A 17,340-nucleotide genomic window follows, 5' to 3' on the forward strand; every position below is an offset into this window, starting at 1 on the left:
GCAATCACAGCAGCCAGAATAACAGTGGCAAGAAATTGGAAGAATGAAATCTTACCAATGATTACAGAGTGGCAAACTCTTATGATAGAATACCTGCAACCTGCAAAACTGACTGGAAAAATTAAAGGAGTGTCAAACCAGAAGATATATTGGGAATGGAAAATATTTAAGGAATATTTAAAAATGTATTGTACGAGCAATAAGATACTTGCAGAAATAGAGTGACACTGGTGACCAAGAATTACATAAAATATAATAGTGGATTATATATACATACACAAGACAAAATAATAGGAATCTGTGCAAGGAATACAGATAATAAAAGTAGTATAATGAGAACTATTGGAAGTTATATATTTTAATCTGTCATGTAAGTGCAATATATTGTATTAGTTTACATTTGTTCATTTATCTTTTCTTATTTCATTGTTTCTATTCATTTGTATCATTTTCTGTTTTATGTTATGTAACCCATGTATATTTGTCTAGGTGAAAATTAATAAAGATTTTCTTTAAAAAAAAAAGAATTTATATATCCCAACCATCCTCCTGAAGGATCCCAAAGTGGCAAACACACACACTTTTTCTTAAGTAATTCCAAAACAAACAAAACATTCTAAAAACAGTTAAAAACATCTGTCAGGTCATTTGTCAGGGACTATTTTGAGTTGCGATTCCTGCATCGCAGTGGGGTGGAATGGATGACCTTGGGGGGTCCCTTCCAACTCTACAATTCTGCGATTCCATGATCTGAAAAATATTTGTCAAAGTGAATCAGACTTCTGAGTACTTCCTCCTTGCCCCAAAGTGGAACTATGGTAACCACAAAACTCCCCTCTAATTAGTGCTATAATGGACATAACTCAGGGTCCCATGTTTGTAGAATCATAGAATTTTAGGACTGGAAGGGACGAGGGTCATCTAGTCCAGCCCCCTGAAATGCAGGAATCCTTTGCCCATTGAAACCACGACCCTAAGATTTAAGAGTCTCATGTTCTACTGACTGAGCTGTCTAATCTTCCAACATCTCCAAATAGGACTACAGTGGTACCTTGGTTCTCAAACTTAATCCATTCCGGAAGTCTGTTCTAAAACCAAAATGTTCCAAAACCAAATTGCACTTTCCCATAGAAAGTAATGCAAAAAGGATTAATCCATTCCATCCCCTAAAACAGCAATTTAACATGAATTTTACTATCTAACAAGACCATTGATCCATAAAATGAAAGCAATCATCAATGTACTATGCCTATAAAATAAATAAGACAGTATTGTAGATGATAATAAAATTACTTTTATTTCCTTACCTGCACCGATGATAGTCATTGTTAGGATGTGGGCTTTTATCCATTTCTGCAGCCACACAATCAATCAAGCACTGCGTTCCACACAGTCACAAAGGCAAATTAACCGAAAAAGCATCAAAAACCAAAAATGCAAAATACAGAGCAAAAACAAAAGCGCCAAACTTAATCTGCTCTCGAAGTCCATTTGACTTCCGAAATGTTTGAAAATGTTTGAAAACCAAGGTGCAGCTTGATTGGTGCAATGGGAAGCCACACAAACACGGCTTATCTCGACACTATCTTGGGGGAAACTCACGATGCTGAAAAATTCATGTGCTCAATTTCTGCACATTGAGACAGGAGCCGAAGAAAGCAGTTGGCTTAAAGCACACGCAGAGTAGGGGGGCTTATATAAAAAAATATGTTTATCTGGGAGGGGGTGGATTGACGTGTGCTCCGATCTAAAAGCTAAAGAGCAGGCTTTCACAAAGAAAAGAGCAGAGTAAGGCGGAAACTACTCGGACCCGTGCTTCCCAGGCACGTTGTCAGGAGGGATGAGTCCAGCATTGCATTGTTTGGTCGTATTTTCAGAGACCACTATTTATTACAGACGTTTACAAAAAAATTAATCTAAAACCTCTGCTTTTAAGAGGCTATGTGCGTTTGAAGGAGCCCGGTATAATCTTTAGATGTTTATTAAAGAAAACCCACATTGCACAAAATGTATCTTTAGAACACAGGTTGCGTCATGTCCCCATTGGTTGCCTTAGTTTCTCCATCAATGCAACACCCACAATTTGCGGACATCACTATGGGCATCAGGTGTTTTCCAGGCCAGCAAATGTCAAGAACCCCTTCTTCTAAAGCTGCTTCCCCAGTTTCATCAAAAATAGAAAGAAATGCCATTTGGTAGCCCATTGGTAAGGTCTGGGAAGTAATGAGATACATTTCTGAAAGTTATTTATGGATGTACAAGGTCACCGCATCTTTGCTTAAGATGAATAGAAAGGAACATTTCCCCATGCGGCAAACCACTGTCCCCCCCAAATGTCGTCCGCTGCTTAGTCATTTCAACCCGTTGTGCGTCTTAGTAAGATTTTGTACATTTCAGAAAGCTTTCCCTTGCCTACAAATGAACTGCATGATTTTTCAAAAACTTATTAATGCCCCTTGCTTTTACTTCTGGTGTGGTTAAAAATTGAAGAATCTGTAAGAACTTGCTGAACTAAAAATTGATCTGGAATACAAGAAGGGGAGGTGTGGGGAAGTCTGGGAAATATGTTATTGAAAGTAAGGAATGCAAACTATATGTGTGGTTTTTTTCTGGTTTTTTCCCTTTTTTCTTTTTTTTGAAAATTTCAATAAATATCTTTTAAAAAAAATTGAAGAATCTGGTTATCATTTAAAGCAGTGTAAGATGCTTGTTTACATTTCCCCTCACATTTGGTGACTAGGTAGGGATATGTAGTTTTGTGTTTTGTTTTTTTAAGAGTTCATAAGGAGTCCTGCTGCTTCCGGTTTTATTTTTGGGGTTGTTGTTGTTGTTTTTGTTTACAAAAAGGTAATCCAGTTGTAACCTTCTTCTAGGTACAATTCTGTACGTTCCGTACAGAATTGTACTACCTGTTCATTCATGGTCTCTCCAAATCCCTTTGTTTCTTTTGGCAATGTGTCCTTGTGTATCTGCGTAAGCATTTCAAAGCCTGCTACCTTTGTTTACAGAATTTCCCTTTAGGGGGGCCCTTTTAACATGTCCCGTAATACATGTGGATAATAGGAATCGCCTTCATTAATTTCAAAAGCCATTTTATTTCTTCCATGATTTTCCTCTGTTGTTAATTTATTTTGTAAAAGCAAGTGGGGTAAAAGCAAGGGAGGTCTATTCTGTGGTTTTGCTCAATAGGTCATGGTCATTTCAAGAGCCATAGGGCCTGAGATGGTTCCAGCTCTAATTTACGTGTAAGATTAGGAGTCCAAGAATGTGAAATAAGTACTGCAGAAGGCCAGTTACCACATACTTCCCCCTAAATAGTGGGTGAAGTCCTTTTGGGAAGAACTAAAAGGTCTCAAAGTGTCAAGTTTTGCTGTACTGAAGGACTGTCCATATCTAATCTATTATAACATTGAACCCTCCTCCCCACCCAAAGAATTTTGCTATCCATTTCATCATCTAATTTCCTTGGAGGACATTCTAAGAAAGAAAAGCGGGTTTGAATTTGTATAATAAAAGTTTCCAGTTGAGTATATTTATATATTTTAGTGAAGGTAAGCAACTTAAAAAGACCACAGACCCAGTAAAACTCATTACAAAGAAACACAACATTTAAAAGCAGATACAAATAATTAGACATTATCCTTTTCTCAAGAAGCCAGGGGAAAAAAAATCATTTTTCCTGTTTTATTTTAAGCATGCTTTTTATTATTTTTTAACAAACAAGTGGTAAGCTGCTGAATATAGGCAGACTGTAATTTCTCAAGGGCCATTCCAAATGTGTACAATTGATGGCTCTAAAATAAGCTGCACCCTGTAAGTCCAGATGGCAACTGGTGCCATTGTCCCTGTTAGCATTTTGTAAGAAAGGGCACCAAGATTTCATAAAGCTGTCTGCCTTGATGATACTTGCAGTGAGGATCCCTTTGATAAGCCATCGGCAATGCATAAAGGAGGGCAGGTGGCTTGGTGAGCAGGGAACTTATTTCAAAGATTTGGATCAGCGATGTGCCTTTGCTTCGGGCAAAGGGTGATGGTGGATGGATCATAGCTACCTAACTCAGCACTGTCTGTACTGATTGGCAGTGGCTCTACAAGGTTCCAGGCAGGTGATGTTTTCAGTTTCACCTGGAGATGCTGGAGACTGTTCTGGGACCTGCATCACCAGCGAGCTCTGGTCCTTCCTTAAGGAGTTAGGCGGATCAATGGTCTGACTCTGTGGAAGGCACCATGCTATTCCCCTTTTAATTACCCATTTATACAGAAAACGCGAGAACTGGAATTTTGCTCTTGAATTGATTTTTGGATCGCCTGCATGTCAAGCACATACTTCTACCACTGGGCCAGCACCCTTCCTCAGGGACTGAGGTCTCATTGCACACAGCCATCCAGCAAGCAAAAAAATGGTATTGTTAGAAGGGCAGAGTGGGGAGCAAGAGATTCATTAGACCCACAGTGCTCTGGTTTATTCTATAACCTGCTTGACATTGTGCCTCCTTTCCCCCTACCTTTTATTCCTATTAAAGTTTCACAATGTCGCTGCTTGGGATTCTAGATAATCTATGTGTCTAGATGCTTGTAATGTATGCCAGGCAATCTGGCACAAGTGGGTAGGGTTGCCATCTGCCTGGAATTGCCAGGATTTGGCCGTTGGAAACAAAGTGTCCTTGAGGGAAACGCTTTAATGTCCGGGAAAATCCAAATGTATAGCAATTCTACATGTGGGGAGTAGGGACACAAGTGCAAATCAGAATAAAGCAAAATCTTTATTCCTCAAGATTTGTGTTTAAGACACAGGATCATAGGATTGTAGAGTTGGAAGGCACACAGAGGACCATCTAGTTCTGTTATTCCGAATCAGGGGTCTGTGGCCCCATCCCTTGCCTCCCTCCAACTAATTTTTTGTCATTTTTGCATGGCAATATCATAAATTTTATGGGCGGTTTTTTTTGTTTTTTTTAGTATACCTAAAATCCTTTGCTTATTACCCCACATTTTGTTCAAAAAATTGCTTTGCAGAGGTAACTACCATAGAGTTATCAAAATTTTCAAAAGTGGGGGGTCTGTGGCTTGGCTTTTGAAAAATAAGAGTTCCTCAGTAATTAGCTAACTGGGAACCACTGATCTAGTTCAAACCCCTACAATGCAGGAATAAGGCAGCTGGCCTACACAGGGATCAAACTTATGACCTTGGCATTATCAGCAACCCGCTCTGAACATCTGTGCCATCTTCAGAGCTGTTGTTGTGGGAAATGTAGTTCACCAAAGTAAATATTGAAAGAATCCTCTTTTCACACCAAGGACAGACCATTCCAAACATCTACCTTACAGACAAAATTTATTCCCCAAGCTCTTCCTGTGTTTTAAGACGCTGGGGTGAGGGGAGCCAAAAATTCCACTGGGCTGGAAGAAGCCCTTTTTGTGAATCAATAGAACTCTGCTTCAATCCCAATTTTAGTTTGGAAAACTCATCCATTTTGCTTTAACACACTCCCCTCCCCCCACTTTCCTTCATTCCGCTCTTTTCCATATCAAAAGCAATTTCTAATGTCCACTCCCAGGACCAGCCCCGGATGTTTTTGCTTGAGGGAGAAACACCCTGAGCGCTGCCTCTGCTTCCTCCTCCAGCCCTTGGCTTCCCCTTCAGGAAAGGAGGCTGGAGAGGAGCAGGTTGTGTTGGTGAAACACTCACAAGGGCATGACCGTGGTCATGGTGGTCACAATAGTGACATGGCTGCAAGCCTGGTGCTCTATGGACCTGGTTCTGCCGCTTGAGGCAATGGCCTTGCAATGCCTCATGCGCAGGTTGGCCCGGCCAATTCCTAGGGTGCCCAGTTGGATTATATCAGTGGGGAAGGGGGAAGTTCCCAATCCTGTTCCACTGCTCTCCACCTGCTTCCCCTCAAAGTGATCCATCTAGTCTCCACCCCACTCTGCTTCAAACGAAAATAAATAATAAAAGATCTCCTATCCAGACTCTGCAGTCTCCATACCTGCACTGACAGCTCCAGTCTCCTTTGGCCATTTTTTGGACTCCCTTGAGAAGAACAGCTGGACATCTAGGAGTTGCTGTTGGTGGTGGCGGGAGCAGGGCTCAGCTCCTCCTGCTCTTAAATGTGCTCTGCTCAGTTCTGCAGCCTTATCCTTTAGCACCAGGTGCACATATGCTCTCATAACCCCCCCAATTAAGCCAAGCCCAGTTCTTTTCCTTCCTCTGCTCTCCCTTCTACCACTGAGCCCTGGAGACAAAGGTTAATGGGGAGAGGGGAGGGCAGACCTCCCCTCAAGAGTCTATGCAATAAGTCGAAGCCAGCTGCTGCTGCTGGTGGGCTGAAACTTGCAAGCTGCAAGCAGAGTCGTCTTTATATTATATAATATATATATATATATATATATATATATATATATGTGTGTGTGTGTGTGTGTGTGTGTTGTTTGTTTGTTAAAAAGTTGTTCTCAAGCTAAATCAGATTCCATGGTATCTGCACGTCCTGATGCCCCATGCAGCACCCCCTTCCCACAGCCTCTCTCTCATGTGTGCTGCAAGAGCCCAGGAAGGCTACATTTGGAAGGTCTGGCTGAGCTTCAGAGCAGTGGAGAAACCAGCAAAGGCAAGTGTAGCTCCCCTCCAAACACCAGAACAATCTTTGCACAATGGATATTTTATTTTGAAACAACAGTTTTCCAATAAATTATACAATTTAAAAAAGAGAGAGTGTGCACGAAGTACAGGTATCCAGGACAGAAAACCAAAAAGACAAAAGTTGCAGAACTTGGGTCGGCTGGGGAGCCCAACCCAACCCACCTGTACCCACTGCCTCAGCTCCCCTCCTGCTGCCCAGCCTGCGCCCTCTCCTCCTCCCTGATCCCTTTAGGCAGTGCTTAGTGTTTCATGAAGAATGAACACCCTAGAACTGGGGGATGGGGACGACTGGTAGGACTATGAATATGCGTCACACACTCTACTTGGCAGAATGGGGACAGATATCTCAACTACACAGAGCAGGCTAAGTAGTATGTGGGCCACAGTGGGTGCCCTGCCCCTTCTCGACCAGCATCAACGCTGGGGGGGACGAGGACAGAGAAAGATGCCCTGCAACTCCAGGACAGGCTAGGAATCCTTATGCCTTGTACCCACCAAGAGTATCACATGCTCAGCTGCAGCAGAAGGGGAGGGAGTGGAATACTGCACAGGGACTGAGAGCAGCAGTGGTGGTAGGATGGGCAGGGGAATGACTGTCCTCCAACAAGGTCCCTCCCAAAGCACCCTTAACCTGCCAATGCCCTGGAACCATGTGGAAAACCAAGTGTTCAACTGTGTCAGGAGTCAAGAGGAAAAAGTGGAAAGGGCGAAGCACAGGGAAGGGAGCTGGCACATGGCAAGATGGCACAATGGGAAGGGCAGGAAATCGATTCACCTCCATGGCACCAGAGAACAGAGGCTGAGCCTTGCCTCTTCCCTCCCCATTTCATCTCCAGGCTGCCTCGCTGCTGGCGTGGAGCCAACGCTTGGCACCTTTAGTAGTCATCCGCCCCCAGCAGGAAGCCCAGGAGGAAGCCGATGGCACGCTGGCGCTCCTGTGGGCTCTGCTTCGACAGAACGTTGGGCGGAGGCCGTAGCAGGAGGCTGGCGAAGAGGGTGGCTGCAGGGAAGCGAAAACATTAGCGTGAGAGGAGGCGGAAGCAGGAGGAAGACCAGCTCCCATCCAAGACAGGCAGGCCTTACCTAGCATATTGGCACTGACGTTGTTGCTCTCGGAGTATTTCAGCAGCTCCCGCAGGAAGGCCATCACGTAGCGGAAGACGTTCCGGTGCGACCGTGGCAACTGGCAGATCACCTGCAAGACAGGGGAAGTCAGCTCGGAGCTTCCATGCAGAGCTTTGGGTGGAGGAGGGGCATGGATCACTAGCACAGTGTACTTTTTATGTTTGCAGGTTTAGACCTGGCATTAAAAAAAAAAGGAATTTTTAAAATGGTAACCGGACTAGAACTCTGCTGGGAACTTTGGGGAATAATACAATTGTAGAGTCGGAAGGGACCATGAGGGTTAACTAATCGACCCCCCTCTGCAATGCCTAATGTGGGGGTCGAACGCATGATGCTGAGATTAAGAGTCTCATGCTCTACCAACTGAGATATCTTGGAGGAAGGGCCGTAGCTCTGCAGTAAACCACCTGCTTTTCATGCAGAAAGTCTCAGGTTCCACTCCCAGCATCTCCAGTTGGGTAGGGAACATCCCTTGTCTGAAATCCTTGAAAGCCACTACTTAGAGCCACTGCCTAGAGGTCCCAGGCCCTAAGGAAGTTAGATTAGCCTCAACCAGAGCCAGGGCCTTTTCAACTCTGGCTCCGGCCTGGTGGAACACTCTGCCTCATGAGACCAGGGCCCTGCAGGATCTGATTTCTTTCCGCAAGGCCTGTAAGACAGAGTTGTTCTGCCTGGCCTTTGGCTTGGAGTCAATTTGATTCCCTCCCCCTCTTTCTTTTTCTTTTCTCCTCCTGTGAAGAGGCTGCATTTTAATTGTTTTAATGTGGTATTTTAATCTTGTTTTTAAGTTGTATTCATTCAACTCCTTTTTATTATTGATTGTTGGCCGCCCTGAGCCTGGCCTTGGCTGGGGAGGGCGGGGTATAAATAAAATTTATTATTATTATTAATTATTATTAATTATTATTATATTATTATTATTATTATTATCAATTTAGACAATACTGAGCTAGATGGCCCAGTGGTATATGGCCGCTTCCTGTGTTGGAAATTCAAGCGAGGTTCACTGAAACAGGTGGGTTATTGTTACAACTCCTTGTCAGAAAGCAAAAAGGCAACATGTGCACGCACCGCCCCCCCCGCCACCACAACCGAGAGGGATGGTTATCAAAGGAGACATCAACCCCTGTGCTACCATGTTAATCCAAGAGCATCCACTGTCAACACTCAGCAGCCCCTGCAGTTAACAAGGCTTCCCAGACCAGACTAACCCTCCTGCCAGTGTGCCGGTTTACTGGCTTTCGGGGATGCTTTAGTGGATTCCCTGTTACTTGCTGCGGCATTTGGACTAGATGACCTTTGAAATCCCTTCTGATTCTATGCTTCTGTACACAATGCAGACCAGCCAGGAAGAGATGGGCTCTGGGGCCTACCTGGCGACAGAGGCGGCTGTCATGTGAGCACTCAAGGCAGCGCTGATACAGTTCATAGCAAATGACCGGTTCTGGCAGTGCCTCCAGGAAGATGAGCAGAGCTTCGGCCACAGAGTGGTTACTGCCAGCTATTGACAGCCTGTCAAGGAAAGGGTTCTATCCTGTTACCTGCACCCTGCCTCCTTCCTAGGCTGGTCCAAAGCAAGTAGTTTTGTCCTTATACATCTGGGCCCACCTTGAGAGCCCCCCCTTTTTGCACAAGGTGGATCTTGAACCCACAGCCCTGAGATTAAGAGTGCCACGCTCTACCAACTAAGCCATCCCACTGTAATTTTCCCACACCTCCCCTCTTGACGAAGCTGCCTGCAAAGCTGATCTGCAGAGGAAATGTCCATCTGCAGGCATGGTTTCAATCCAAACAGCAAATAATAGTGGTCAACTTCAAAAGTGTGGTCAAGAAACCCTGCTTGCCAAAGAACAATTGAACACCCCCTTGAAGCTCCTTTGCAGCCATGTCTTTACCTGTCTCCACACCTGATACCATGTATGATGCTAGACGTGGGGCCTGCAGGCCTGTCAAGATTCCCCACCTCTGCTCTATCTAGCCAGGCTGATGTTTTCAAAAGGGGGGTTAAAGCTGTTAAGCTGTTTGGATGCATGACGGGACTTCACTGTGGGCATTCTATTTTGATTGTTTTTACAGTGGTACCTTGGGTTACAGACGCTTCAGGTAGCAGACTTTGCTAACCAAGAAAGAGTGCTTCACGTTAAGAACTTTGCTTCAGGATGAGAACAGAAATCGTACTCCTCCAGCACGGCAGCAGCAGGAGGCCCCATTAGCTAAAGTGGTGCTTCAGGTTAAGAACAGTTTCAGGTTAAGAACGGACCTCCAGAAACGAATTAAGTACTTAACGCGAGGTACCACTGTATATAAAAGTGAGGTCCACTCCAGCCAAGAGCTAAACAAGGATACGGATCGTCTCGGGAATGCTGGTGTCCAGGCACTCAATTATCTCCTGCAGCTCATCCTGCATGCCAGGGGTCTGGAAGAGGTCCTCCTGCCAGACAGAAGTAGAGTATCACACGAGTTAGGAAAGGATGGGGTACATCCTGGATAGCATGCAGAACAATCCAGGCCCGAGGTGCATAATGTGAAGTCAAGGAATGCAACAATGGAGAGAAGAAGAGTTTGGATTTGACATCCAGCTTTATCACTACCCGAAGGAGTCTCAAAGCGACAAACATTCTCCTTTCCCTTCCTCTCCCACAACAAATACTCTGTGAGGTAATTGGGGCTGAGAGATTTCAAAGACTAGCCCAAGGTCACCCAGCAGCTGCATGTGGAGGAGCGGAGACACGAACCCGGTTCCCGGGGTTACGAGACTACCGCTCTTAACCACACTGGCTCTCCCATCACCAAGAAGCCCATCACCAAGGCCTGAGAATTTTATCCCGCCTGATTTCCACAGTAGCATTCCTACTACCCTTCTCATGATTTTGGGCAATGGGAGAGTGAAATCATTCCCTGCTTCTTCTAGTGGTGAGTCTCAGAGGACCGCTTTACTAGGGATAGACAGACAATGGTTGTGAACACTTGGGTTTTTCTGAGTTGCTCTAAGGAATACTGTATGCTGGATGTCCCACCCGCTGCCGCTCCACCAAGGTGCCACTATACTCACCGCAGTAGTTTGTAAGAGTGAGTTGGTAGCTAAGATATAAATAAATTGTGATGTTTGGGACCTGCACACCCCAAAACTGGTACTGGTTCCAGCCAACACCCTGGTACAGTCCCCCTCAGCTCACCTGGTGGCAGGCATTCTTGAAGAGGTGGTCCACCAAGAGCCATATCTCCTTGGGTATGTGCAAAGGCCGCTCAGTGGAGTCATCACCATCCTGGGGTACTATATCCAGAAACTGCTTCTCCTGGAGGTCCAATGACAAGCGAGACTGGCATGAGAGACTGACAGAATGTGTGCCTGTATGCATTCTTTCCTTGCTCCAGCTGGGTGGACAAGTCTTGCCCTCTCAGGCCACAACTAGGGCTGGGCGATATCTGGCTTTCAATGTTGTAATATATCACTAGCTAAACATTGCAATATACCAATGTATCAGGATGTCTGAAATAAGGATGGGGCTATATAGAGGCATTGGCTGGCTTCACGGTTTTGTGATTTTTGCTGGCACCTGCTCTCTTGGTGATTTGCTGCCCCCTGCAGGCTTCACGGTTTCCCCCGAATTGTGATTTTTGCTGGCGCCTGCTCTCTTGGTGATTTGCTGCCCCCTGCAGGAGGGCAGGGGAAAGCAGAGCCAGCAGAGTTAACAGGGGCTGCAGGAATCTAGAGAAGCATTGTCTGGCTTCACAGTTTCCACCCACATTGTGTTTTTTTGCATAGCACACACACACATCATGATTCACAATATATTGCCATGTCAGAAATTATGAAACCAGTATCACTATATAGACTTCAAGCCGATTTGAAAATATATATATATTGACATATCACCCGACCCTAGCCACAATAAGCATCTCAAGTGGGAAAACAAAAAACAAATTTCTTGCACCCCAAATCCAAGCTCCCTCTTCCCCTATTAATATGCAGCTTGTAATCTTCCCACTCCGGATGTGCAGTTCACCCAGAAGCTTAGTAAATATGCAGCTGTGGACATGCGGTTTGGCTAACATTTTATTTTAATTTTTGTAACCTGTTCCTGGGACCTTAGGGTGAAGGGCAGGAAATAAGTAACAAAAACAGCAGCAGAACATGGATGGGCCTTCATAGGTTGATGGGCTGCAGCCCCAGCCAGCATAATGAGACGATGGGGTCACATGTTCACCACCCCTTATCTAGAGCACGTTGCAGAGGCAGTGGTGGAGACTGAACAACAGCTGGAGCCTGAGCTCATTACTTTGTATGGACAATGCAGCACACAGCAGCTGCTGAAAAATACCTCCTGCCTCCTTCCTTTCCAGAGATGTTCAGGGTGGTTAGTTTTATCTCAAGCTACCGCAAGGATCTGGAGATCACGCTAGGGGTGGCCAAATTCTGTACGACTGCCATAAAACTTAGGGAACAAGCTGTACTACCAAAATGATTAAGGTTTTAAATGACAATTTTAGTTAATATTTTAGTGATCAAGATTTAATGTATATTTTTAACTGCTGCTATATCTGAAATGTCTCTGTTATACCCAATTGCAATTCAATGTATTCCTGCTGTGTTTTATGATTTTCCTGATATTGTAAGTGAGCCGGAACTGGTCTGTGACCGTAATAATAAAATTCAAGCTACCACGTTCAAGAGAAAGAGAAAGAGAGGAGAGGGGAGCAAGAGAGCTTTAGGAGCAAGCAGCCCGTCCCTAAAAGGAGTCGGCAAGGATGAAGAATTTGATCCCAACTCCACTTCCTCTCATCCCCAGGGAAGCTGTTGATTAGGACCCAATTCATCCTCCCCACCAATACTCTCCGCCCCCATCTCTAGAGAGAGTGAGTGTGTATTAGTGTGGGGAATGACACATACTGTATCAGAGTCTTAGTGTAAGAGTAGCAGATACATGCTGAAGAACACAGGAGCCTTGCTGGGTTAGATCAGCATTTTGTTCCCACAGTGGCCAACCACATGCCCTTGGGAAGTCCATAGGGACACGGGGACAATAACACTCTGTCCATCATGTTCCCCAGAAACTGGTAATCAAAAGCATGTGGTTTATGATAATAGTGGCAATAAATAGCCCTGACCGGTAGCCACTGATAAACATATCCTCCATGATTCTAAATGTCTACAGCTGTCCAAATTGGCAGTCACCACTGTCTCCAAAGTGGCTATGATAATAGTATATCTGATTTCGAGAGGAGTGACATTTCCCTGAGCCACCCCAAAGCAGCCACAACTGCTTCCCAAATGCCACTGCTCAGGTGGTAAGAGTAAGCAAGAGTGGCATAGCCTGCGCAGCGGTTGCTCAGCACAGAGACAAGGAGAAAACTGGCTCTTGGGCCAGAGGGGGCTGGCGCCTGCATCATGAGACTGGGCTTTCTGCCTCCCGGGCTGCCAATCGCAAGCGGACCCAGAGTCAAGCAGAGCAAAATCAGTGATAGCAAATTCTGGTTTTGTCTCCATTCTCCTCTGCTGAGTTCTACAAGGGCCACACTGAGACTAGGGAAGAGAAGGAAGCAGATAGCTAGAGCCACCACCTGGACTGGATTTGAGTAAGAAGGCAGGCAGGTGAGGGTTGCCCGAGAGGAAAGTGAGGTTGGTGGGGTAGCGCCTGGTTTGCCACTGCATGGAGCACCTGCTGATCGTTGACAAGCGCCTTCCAGTACAGGCAACTCCATTTACGTGCATTCGAGGCACATGCACTCTGCTGCAAACCTGGAAGTGGCACTTGAAGGGGCAAAAATGCCCCCCCCCCAAGAGCACAAAAGCGGCAACAGCATGGCATGGAAACAGCATCTAGACTTCCTCCCAGGAGCCTTTGCACTGACCTTTGAGGCCTGTGGAGAGTTGGAGTTTGAGCAAGGAGTTTTGCAGGGAGTCTGGCAAGTGCTGCTGGTTTTTAAAAGGCTTTTAAAAGGGGTTTCAGGAGGTTTAGAGGGTGTTTGCAGGCTTTTCCAATGCCGTCCCCAATATACGCGATTTTATTACACCTCGGAACGCAACCCCCGTGTAAATGGGGAGTTGCCTGTACCTGATTTGAGCCCGCTACAAGAACATCGAGAGAGATATCAAACCAACTGTTACCTTTTCTATGAAGCTGTCTTCTCCCTGAGATCAGAGGAGGAAGGCATGAGCAAAAGAAAAGTGGAAAAAAGACAACAAAGTATGTTAATGACACAGGCCCTAAGAAGAGAAAGAAACAGCCCATTCGCTGAACAGTATCTGGGCAGATGGTAGGGAAATGCACATGGTTTAGTGGCCGTGCGAAAGGGCAGGTGGGAGGACAAGAACTTGGGATGACTCAGTCAACAGCAAACATGAACAGCACACAGGAAGTGAGTGACCAGCTACATGAATGAAGCGAAAGACCCCCACCACACACATTTCTGAGTGGAAGAGCAGCTGTTTTTCAAGCAGGCAAGCAGAGTGGGAAGGTTAGATATTTAGCAAATGAACCTGCCAGGTAAATCAACCCCTTTCCCTACCAGATCAATAAGTTTAGTGACGGGGACTTCACGAATCGGCTGCCTCATCCGGCACAAGGCTTCCAAGGAGGTCCCAAAGCAGCTTGGTAGGTAGCTCCCACTGATGGTGAGGAAATAGTCCTTGCCACGGTCAAGGTGAAGGACAAGGATATCCTCAATCTTATCCTCCCCTGAATTGAGAAGCGTCACAGAGTCCTTGCTGACGTACACATCCAGGGAAATGTCCAGAGTCTCATCTAAAATGGGAAGAGGTCAGGTAGATACAATCTTTGGAACAGCCAGGGTTGTTTGTTTGTTTGTTTGTAAATTAGATGTTAAGATAGTGAATAATTTAACAGAAGGACACAAGATGAGCCTGCTGGATCAGGCCGATGGCCCATCTAGTACAGCATCCTGTTCTCACAGGTTTATGTGGGAAATCTTAACTTCAAGAATTAGGAACAGAAGCTACTAAATTCCCACCCCCACCCCACTTTCCTCTCTATTCCTCCAAAGCAGCAGCTGCACAGAATATGGGGACAGGGTACTGGGGGGTAAGAGAAAGTGATCCCAACAAAAGAATATAAAAAGGGAAAGCATTTATTTGTCTCCTAAAGGATTTTTGTGCCCCCAATGTAACTTTCTTTTTTAGTTTACATTTCATCGAGTTTTAAAAAGTTTGGCTAGTTCTATATGTTCCCCAAGATATTTTAGTGCCTCCACAATGTAAAAATACGCAATTTTTTTAAAAAGTAATTTTCTGATGGACTGCTCTCACTAGTTCCCTGTGGTGCCAAAAGGTTTTTTGGGACCCTCCAGCATTTCTTTGCTCCAATTCATTTGTGCGTATGTGTGTGTGTTTAAAGCTGGTCACACTCACTTTCACACTTTGGGCTCACCTGCTTTGACGTGTGGCCCTTGGAGGCTTGAGCATGGGGCAATGTAGCCCACAAATGTTAAGCCTCCCCTGCTCTACCAAACTCCCAAGGTTTGAGGGAGGAGGGCTGGGAAGAGGAGGAGAAAAGGGGGGATGAAAAGGAAACGAAGGCCTTCCCTAGATGTCCCTTGGGGTCCCTTTCCAACTCTACAACTCTATGATTCCAGAGAGAGACTCACTGGGCTCCAAGTATCCCTCGTAGGGCTCAGCGCGAAGCCATGGCTTACAATACTGGCTGTCATTGAGTTTGGGGATGAAGGAGAAATGGAGGGTGACCTGCCCGTTGTTTGTGATCTGGAACTTCTCCTTCTGCAGCTGCCGGAACTTCACATTCTCAAACGAAAACTGCATAGCAAAATGGGGGGGAGGAAAGAGAGTGCTTGCCTTCAGCAGACGGCAAGGAAACGTGCTCCAGGGAGAAGTTTGTCCTTGGCCCCGGGTTCTCATTTAAGGGACTGCACATGCAACAGGTCCAAATGCCACCTCACAGTGGCTACGTTTGCTCTAGAGTGTCCACCTGGGGCTCTCCAGATATTGCTGCACTTGCAACTTCCCATCGCCACAGGCCATGTTGGCTGGGGATGATAGGAATTGTAGTCCAACATCTGGAGGGCAGCACACTGGATACCCCTGCAAGGAACAGGAAGAGGCTGCAGCTCGGTGGAAGGGCATCTGCCTTGCATGCAAAGGTCCCAGGTTCTATCCCCAGCTAGGGCTGGGAGAGATCCCCGGAAATCCTGGGGAACCGCTCCCTGACAGTGTAAACAAGACTGAGCTAGATGGGCCAAGGGCCTGGCATGATATAAAGCAGGCTTCTTTTTCCCCTGGTCTTTTTGCAGCAAACCCTCTTTAAGGGGTTGGAGAGGATCTTATTCGGCTTTACCTCCCTCCTGCTGAGCTCCAGTGAGGGCAGGAATTCGTTCTCCATCCTGTCCATCAAGCGAACAATATCCTCAAACACTTTCCGGTACCGTCGGTCATCCACAACCTTCACCTATAAGGGTGAGAGTGGGGGGGAAACAGAGCACACTTGTTGGGGCTGTGGACTCAAAAAAAGGGGGGGTATGTGCTAAGAGCAGAAATGCCTGATGCACCACCCTGTTCCCCAGCCCTGAAAGAGGCAAGTAACTCTGAGAACTTCCCCAGGGATGGCAGTAGCTGTAACTTCCAGACCCAATGGGTTGAAGCCAAATGCTCCAAGCCAAGTACCACAGAAGCTGCATTGCATGAATGGAGCCAACTGTTAAGGTGTACAGTTCAGCCCATGTGGTCTGCCATGCCTGCAGGAGCAGTGTGTACTCAGAACAGTGGAGAATGGAAGCATAGGGATTTAACAGAGCCAAGACCTGCCCACTCCTTGCACCAGAAGGCATTTGTCAAGGAGGAGCCCTGTGGTCAGGGCCTGCCCATATCTAAGGAGGTGCCACCTAGCAGGCAACTAAAAAACCTTAATAGACGATAGCCCTGGCCAGGGCAGGTGTTACCCCTATGAGGAAGAGGGAGCTGACGGGCTTGTGGTCGCTCGTTTTCAATTCCATGTGGCTTCGGTAGCTGAGTTGATTTACGCTGCCTCCTCTCCAGAGGATTCGGTCACACCATGCTGGCACACGGCACTTCCCACTGCAAGGAGACAGGAGAGACATTGGGACTACTGGACTGGCTGAGGCAACACACAAGGCTCACTCAGTCAAACTTTGGCTCCATACACGGTCTGTGATCTTGACTATGGTCAACAGCTGGAGATGATGGGACTTGGGAGTCCAGCTTCAGAAGGGGCAGACGTTGCAGGTGTGCAGGTATTTTGCCTCATGGAGAGAGTTTGTTAGGAAATCAAAAGCTGCCTTCTACCAGGTCAGAATGAATTTCTGACCTACCCCAGTTTTGATTCCTGTATTGCAGGGGGTTGGACTAGATGATCCTCATGATCCCTTCCAACTCCACAATCAATCTACTCTGGCTGGCAGCAGCTCTCTGTGGCCCAATCCTTTTTCAGGTGGAGGTGCCATAGAGTTTCAACTTGAGACTCTGCATACAAAGCCTATGGCACACCACTGAATTATGATCCCTCCCAAAAGCAATGGTCCCCGTTATTTTTGTTCAGACGCTATCTTTTCAGTGATCCAAGCTTCAGGAAATGTAAAAATACCCC

At 46.0% G+C, this 17,340-nt stretch overlaps 1 protein-coding gene across 5 annotated transcripts in view; it reads right to left on the minus strand.

The window, feature by feature from the left end:
* Positions 1 to 6,643: 6,643 nt before the first annotated feature.
* The window catches only part of OCRL (OCRL inositol polyphosphate-5-phosphatase), a 26,388-nt gene continuing 15,691 nt past the window's right edge, over positions 6,644 to 17,340 (minus strand). For 2 of the 5 annotated variants that reach the window (XM_083595875.1, XM_083595877.1), the window contains 9 exons: positions 16,676 to 16,811; positions 16,075 to 16,185; positions 15,371 to 15,536; positions 14,276 to 14,511; positions 10,942 to 11,061; positions 10,112 to 10,196; positions 9,139 to 9,266; positions 7,724 to 7,835; positions 6,644 to 7,640 (listed from right to left, as the gene is read on the minus strand). In XM_083595875.1, the coding sequence (XP_083452001.1) occupies positions 7,516 to 7,640; positions 7,724 to 7,835; positions 9,139 to 9,266; positions 10,112 to 10,196; positions 10,942 to 11,061; positions 14,276 to 14,511; positions 15,371 to 15,536; positions 16,075 to 16,185; positions 16,676 to 16,811 (1,219 nt within the window). In that variant the 3' untranslated portion in view covers positions 6,644 to 7,515. The other 3 variants (XM_083595874.1, XM_083595876.1, XM_083595878.1) reach the window with 2 other exon arrangements.

Source organism: Podarcis filfolensis, assembly GCF_964270895.1.
Source record: "Podarcis filfolensis genome assembly, chromosome: Z".
Classification (NCBI taxonomy): domain Eukaryota; kingdom Metazoa; phylum Chordata; class Lepidosauria; order Squamata; family Lacertidae; genus Podarcis; species Podarcis filfolensis.